This window comes from Chelonus insularis, unplaced genomic scaffold, assembly GCF_013357705.1.
Source record: "Chelonus insularis isolate UGA/USDA-ARS -01 unplaced genomic scaffold, ASM1335770v1 contig_88_pilon, whole genome shotgun sequence".
Lineage (NCBI taxonomy): Eukaryota > Metazoa > Arthropoda > Insecta > Hymenoptera > Braconidae > Chelonus > Chelonus insularis.
Genome location: NW_023276776.1, coordinates 1229955 through 1236243, shown reverse-complemented (window position 1 = coordinate 1236243; position 6289 = coordinate 1229955). Strand labels below are relative to the sequence as shown.

The 6289-nt window shown below is 28.0% G+C and overlaps 2 protein-coding genes across 3 annotated transcripts; one reads left to right on the top strand and one right to left on the bottom strand.

Moving 5' to 3' along the window:
* Window position 1: 1 nt before the first annotated feature.
* LOC118072134 (inositol-tetrakisphosphate 1-kinase-like) lies at window positions 2–1464 on the top strand. The gene is made up of 5 exons (XM_035091771.1): window positions 2–115; window positions 229–327; window positions 432–573; window positions 640–776; window positions 880–1464. Exons 1-5 carry the CDS (start codon window positions 2–4, stop codon window positions 1462–1464), a joined length of 1077 nt encoding a protein of 358 aa, XP_034947662.1.
* Window positions 1465–2306: 842 nt separating this feature from the next.
* Naa30A (N(alpha)-acetyltransferase 30 A) lies at window positions 2307–4300 on the bottom strand. 2 transcript variants are annotated; one of them, XM_035091526.1, is made up of 4 exons: window positions 4180–4300; window positions 3691–3981; window positions 3416–3600; window positions 2308–3267 (listed from the first exon to the last, which is right to left on the bottom strand). In XM_035091526.1, exons 1-4 carry the CDS (start codon window positions 4184–4186, stop codon window positions 2950–2952), a joined length of 801 nt encoding a protein of 266 aa, XP_034947417.1. In that variant the 5' UTR covers window positions 4187–4300; the 3' UTR covers window positions 2308–2949. The 2 variants fall into 2 exon arrangements, with proteins under 2 accessions (XP_034947416.1, XP_034947417.1); XM_035091525.1 differs by lacking the exon at window positions 4180–4300 and having other exon boundaries at window positions 2307–3267; window positions 3691–4170.
* Between the last annotated feature and the right edge of the window lie 1989 nt (window positions 4301–6289).

Here is a 6289-nt window from a genome sequence, read left to right as displayed (position 1 = left end):
AATGGAAGAAGGCACCAAAATCATAGGTTACTGGATTTTAGAAAAGAAACGTCAAAAACTCAATTGGGATGAATTTATACGTATATGTCATCAAGAAGGTTTCATTTTAAAAGAAGTATGTAATTTTTTTTATTTTATAGTTTATTTTTTAAATAATAAATGTACTTTATTATACTTTGTTGATTGTTTGAGGTTATAACCTATTTAACAGATTATATGTATTTACAGATTGATTTAAATAAGAATTTAGAAGCTCAAGGACCATTTGATGTCTTCCTACACAAACTTACAGATATATTAGCTTTTGCTGAAAGTGGTGATCAAAGTGTAATTATTTTTATATGTATAAATATAGAATAATTATAATTTTTATAATTATATCAAATCTCGTACTTGTAAAACATTTTTTACTTGATTATTTTTGATTCAAGTCTAGGACAATTATTTCTAATGTTCAAAAGTACATTTCTGATCATCCAGAAATGATAGTAATAGATCCTTTGGAGAATATAAAAAATCTAAGTAATCGACAGAAGTTGAACGAAATGCTGCATAAGAATATAGAGTCCATTGGTTAGTTGATATAGCATTTCTATATATATTTACTATGTATAAATTAATACAATTATTCATTTTCAGATGTATTTACTCCAAAATCAATTGAACTTAAATTTTCTAGCATTACTGAAAATTTAAATCACTTAAAAAAAGCAGGAATAAAATTTCCATGTATTTGTAAACCACTTTTAGCTCATGGTTCTAGTGATGCTCATAAGGTTAGTTGAGATTATTATGAATATTATTAGTATTATTAATTAATTAATTTTTATACAAACGTAACATATTATTTTACTCAAAAAATTTTTATTTTTTGACTAGATGATGATAATATTCAACGAAAAAGGCTTGAAAGACTGCCAGCTACCATGTGTGGCACAAGATTTTATTAATCATAATGCCATTTTGTATAAAGTTTTTATTGTGGGAAATTACTTCCACGTCGTTGAAAGACCAAGTCTGAAGAATTTTTATCCAAAAGATTGCGAATCATCGGAAACTTTATTTTTTAGTTCACATGATATTTCAAAAAGTGGATCAAAGTCTCAATGGTCTATAATATCGAAAGAAGATGAAGGATTAAGTGTTAAGCCAAATCAAGAAATTTTTAAAAGACTTGTAAAAAAAATAATTAAAGTTTTCGGTCTTATTCTTGTAGGATTTGATGTCGTTATTGAAAATCACACTAAAAGATATGGTATTATTGATGTCAATGTTTTTCCAGGATATGATGGTTATCCACATTTTTTCACTCATTTAATTGATGTTATAAAAATATTAATTTCCAAACGAAATCGTAAAAAAAATAATCATACCTATTTTTTGTTTGAAAAATGTACACATGAGTTGGAAACAAAATTTACAAGTGATGAATTACAAAAAAATGTACAAAATAATATTGATTAAGACTTGACTTTGAAGAATTTCATAATTTATTTACAATAATTAAAAAATAATAAACTCTATAGCGCTTCAAGTTCGATAAATCGTTATTTGTATTTTTTTAAATCAAATCAACTCATTCAAAAATGTATATTATATATGATATATTATGTTAATCATTTAAAATTGCATGCTATTTGATATATATATATATATATAAGAATATGTAATTTTAAAAAATAACATGAAAAAAAGAGCAAAAAAATTTTATTATGTTGTAAATACTTTAAGAATCTAATTTATAAAACTAAAAAGCCTTTGTACTTATTGAGTGAAAAATTTATGTGTATATAGCTGATAATCAGTAATGTTTATAAATTATTCAAATAATTTTTAAATATAAAAAAGAAACTGTTGAAATTTATTTTTACACAAAAATTTTATTCCAATAATTATGCGTCAATGAAAACAACTTTTATTTAAATATTTTTTATTATTTTTTTTTATTTAATGTGATGTTTAGTGTATTGATAACAATTAATTAACTTAAATCACAGTATTAAATGAAAGTAAGTGTTAAAACAATGTTATAAATTTATTATTTATACTTTAAATTATGCGTTAACATACAATTTTAAAATTTATCTAATTTATGTCTTCCGTGTTATTGAAAATAAATTTTAAATAATAATTGAAATATGATAATACGTAAAAACAGTTATGTATTTTTATTATTAACATTTTTACACCGTCTAATACGTAAATTACAAATTTTGTGATTCAAAGTAATTTTTATACAAAAAAAAATATATATTTAATTAACTGATAATAATATTAAAATTCATAATGGCAATAATTACAAAGACAATATTTCACATTTTGAATTTAATAATAAAACAGGTTGCCGTAAAACTATTTTTATATCACAAATGATAATATTTTCCGAGATTATGATAGATAGATTGTATAATATTGCAGTGTAGTTTCGTAGAGATAGAAGAAAAGATGATTATTTTGTTTTGTCATTTATTAATTTTTATTTTGGCTTTTATTGCCATTATAATGGATTAGACTCTCTTGATGTAAATATTATAATTATTATTTTACGATAATTTTTTTTTTTGTTTCGATTTATACTCAGTTGAAATTGTATTTGATTATTTTCTGTACACACGACCAAAATTAATATCAAGTCAATTATCACTTTTCAATGAATATTTTAACCATAACGGCACTGTTTTGTTATTTACTTTTTTTCAGAATAATTGAAATTTATGCTATAATTAGTCATACAAGATTTGGCGACTTTTAAAAGCTGACCAGAAAAATCTGTAAAGTCCACTAAAACATAATCCACTTTTTCAAAGACAATAATTTTTTTTAAAATTAAATGTCACATTACTGAGCCTTTGTTTGATAAAGAAAGTCGTTAATTCCGACAAAAAGTGAGTAATCAATGGCCGTTAATTTTATTTTTACTTCCTATTGACATGAACACGCAAATAAATTTCATCTAAGCCAAAGTTTAAGCCTTAATGCATCTACGCCATTAAGATAGTAACGAAATAGTCTTTTATCCCGTACGAAACCAAGATTTTCATAAAGTCGTAATGCAGGTCGGTTGGTTATTTCAGTCTCCAAGACTACTTCGTCAGCATCATCCTCTACCATCGCCCGAATGGCTTTTCTTACTAGATTGGAACCTATTTTACGCTGTCTATACTTTTTATCAACAGCTAACATTGCAATGTAACCACGTCTTATTACTTTTCTATGGATGTCAAGCTTACATACAATTGCGCCAACGCATTCTTTGCCATGCATTGCCTGCAAAATTTATCTCATTATTATTGATTAATTAATGAAAAATATTAATGACACATATTGATTAAAAATAAGTGTAAAGACATTCATAATGTTTTATTGAATAACTCTAGAATAATATAATAACACAAGAAAATATCAATTTTCTTACCAAAAAACAGAGTTTGGGCCAATTATGAATAAAGTATCTATATGTGTAAATAGAATATGGTTCACTGAGATCTTTCTGAATTAATTTCATAATATCTGGCATTTGAAGTTCACTTGTATAACTAACATACTCTATTTCATTGTCTTTACTATCTTTACTGTCTGTACAAGGTGTTTCCTTTTTATCTAGAAAATAAGTGTAAAATGTCAATGAATTATAACTAAAAATTTTATGTTAAATATATATTTTGTTATTAAAGTAGTAAATTATTTTACCTGATTCTTTTAAATGACTAGTCTCTGTAATTTGTGATACAATTGACGAATTATGATCTATGAGATTTTTTTTTTGAGAATTACAAATACCATTTATTTGATGTAAACCATTAATACGAGGTTCTTCATTAAAATCATCAGTATCTTGAGACAATCGAGATTTTATTTCCAAGTTTGCAATGTCAGGTGTTGTAGAGTCATCCAAGGTCTCAATTTTATTCTTACTTGATATAACTTCACAACTTTGTTCTGATTTGCCTTCCATTTGTATAATTAAGTCAATAAGTTTACCTGTAAAATTTATTTGTACCAAATAGGAAAAAAAAAATAAATTCAAGTCTCGTAGCGCAACTACGGAGGCACAGAATTTATGTGAAAAACTGAATTTGATATTATTTTTCATAAGTCTTTGAAGAAGTTTATATTATACTTTAACATCACACATGCGTTTTTAAGTGGACTAACATGATTTTAATCTAATTTTCATACCTAACATGAATTAACTAAAAAATTTTTGAATGAAAATACAGACATCAGATGTAAAACACTCAATGACGAGCACCATATTAAATTTTCTCTTCACACACGACCATCATACTTACAATCAAATCCCTCGGAAATTACTTCAACTTTTTGGCGCAATTGGAATAGTGGCGCTAGCTCTCAACAACCACCATTTTATACATATAACCGTCATCACTTCTTTACACAACACATACATTCTCAAATCCATTTTGAATCGAATTAGTGAAACGTCGGCATTTTTAATGCAAAAATATCCATTGTTTAATTAACTTCAGTGATATTTTTTTTAATTGAATGCATAGGATAGTAGTTTTCTAATTAGGATCCTCGTATAAAATCGAAAATGTTGGAAATTAACTTCGTGACTCCTAGAATTCTATGAAACCGGAAATGGCTTTATTTTTAGCATAAATTATGCTCGAATCATAATTTTGACTAGTGCATTAGAAAGCTCTCGCTCTCACGAATCCATTGATATGCTTATAGTCTATGTATGTCTAATGGTTCGTGAGTTATAAGCAGAAAACAAAGTTATGCTGCATCGAAACATAAGAAAACCTTTAAACGCTCATAACTCGGAAACTATGCGAGATACGGCATTTTTGACGGGGATATCCTATAGGGGGGGTCGAATTTTTTACTTAGGTCCCGATCTATCATATGAGCCCTCGATCAACCCCGTAGCATCATTAGCATAGGAGTTATGCATATTTTTATGTATTACAGTTCTTCACGAATATCTTGTGATTTTTCTGACCAAACACAGTCAACAGCCAGTGTTTTGGAATCGTCTCATCAAGATCTTCCTAATGACATTCATGATTTTATGATCCAAGCATAAAAACAAGTATTTGCTTTTTTTTGAGGTCAAATAACAAAATTCTCCGATTTTGAGGATCGGGGGCCCATTTTCTTCGTTGTACTTCTTGGAAATTTAGAATCCGGTTACCACCTCCAAAAATAAATTTTACAACCCTTAAAAACGAGCAAGACTTTGAGCCTCTATAACTCCGAAACGGTTTGTCTAAAAAAGCATTTTAGGGACGTTTTGGAAACCTCAGAATCTAAGCTAAAGATACATATCCATAAACAATGTCTAAAAAATTCTTTTCACCCTTAAAATCGCAAAAATACAAGGGAAGTCACACTTTTTAAGGGAGTTAGCTAAATATTTTGGCGATTTTAAGGGTGAAAGAAATTTTTTAAACGTTTTTTATAGACATGGATTTGTTGCTTAGATTCCAAAGTTTCTAAATAGCTCCTTATAGTTAGTATTAGCTGATTTGTACAAGAGTTGTAGCAGTCCGAAGTCAAAGGGGTGGTTTTCTTTTACCCTTACTCCGACTTTTAACCTCCGTAACTTGTCGTGGAATCTTTCGATCATCATTTTGTGGGCCCCCGATCCTCAAAATCGGAGAATTTTGTTATTTGACCTCAAAAAAAAGCAAATACTTGTTTTTATGCTTGGATCATAAAATCATGAATGTCATTAGGAAGATCTTGATGAGACGATTCCAAAACACTGGCTGTTGACTGTGTTTGGTCAGAAAAATCACAAGATATTCGTGAAGAACTGTAATACATAAAAATATGCATAACTTCTATGCTAATGATGCTACGGGGTTGATCGAGGGCTCATATGATAGATCGGGACCTAAGTAAAAAATTCGACCCCCCCTATAGGATATCCCCGTCAAAAATGCCGTATCTCGCATAGTTTCCGAGTTATGAGCGTTTAAAGGTTTTCTTATGTTTCGATGCAGCATAACTTTGTTTTCTGCTTATAACTCACGAACCATTAGACATACATAGACTATAAGCATATCAATGGATTCGTGAGAGCGAGAGCTTTCTAATGCACTAGTCAAAATTATGATTCGAGCATAATTTATGCTAAAAATAAAGCCATTTCCGGTTTCATAGAATTCTAGGAGTCACGAAGTTAATTTCCAACATTTTCGATCTGATACCCCACTTTTTAGCATGAGAATGCATGGTCGAACTTGGCGAAATTTTATTTTTTAATGCCATTTCTATTTTTTTCGCCTTCCATTATCTTACCTAAATCTTCCAC

Excerpts from the sequence above, each read along its gene's own strand:
- LOC118072134 (XM_035091771.1), top strand. The coding sequence starts at position 2 with ATGGAAGAAGGCACCAAAATCATAGGTTACTGGATTTTAGAAAAGAAA. Across the intron at positions 328-431 it reads CTGAAAGTGGTGATCAAAGT|TCTAGGACAATTATTTCTAA; the intron begins GTAATTATTTTT and ends TTTTGATTCAAG. Across the intron at positions 574-639 it reads TAAGAATATAGAGTCCATTG|ATGTATTTACTCCAAAATCA; the intron begins GTTAGTTGATAT and ends ATTCATTTTCAG.
- Naa30A (XM_035091525.1), bottom strand. The coding sequence starts at position 4,093 with ATGAAAAATAATATCAAATTCAGTTTTTCACATAAATTCTGTGCCTCC. Across the intron at positions 3,601-3,690 it reads TAGTCATTTAAAAGAATCAG|ATAAAAAGGAAACACCTTGT; the intron begins GTAAAATAATTT and ends CTTATTTTCTAG. Across the intron at positions 3,268-3,415 it reads GGCCCAAACTCTGTTTTTTG|GCAATGCATGGCAAAGAATG; the intron begins GTAAGAAAATTG and ends TAAATTTTGCAG.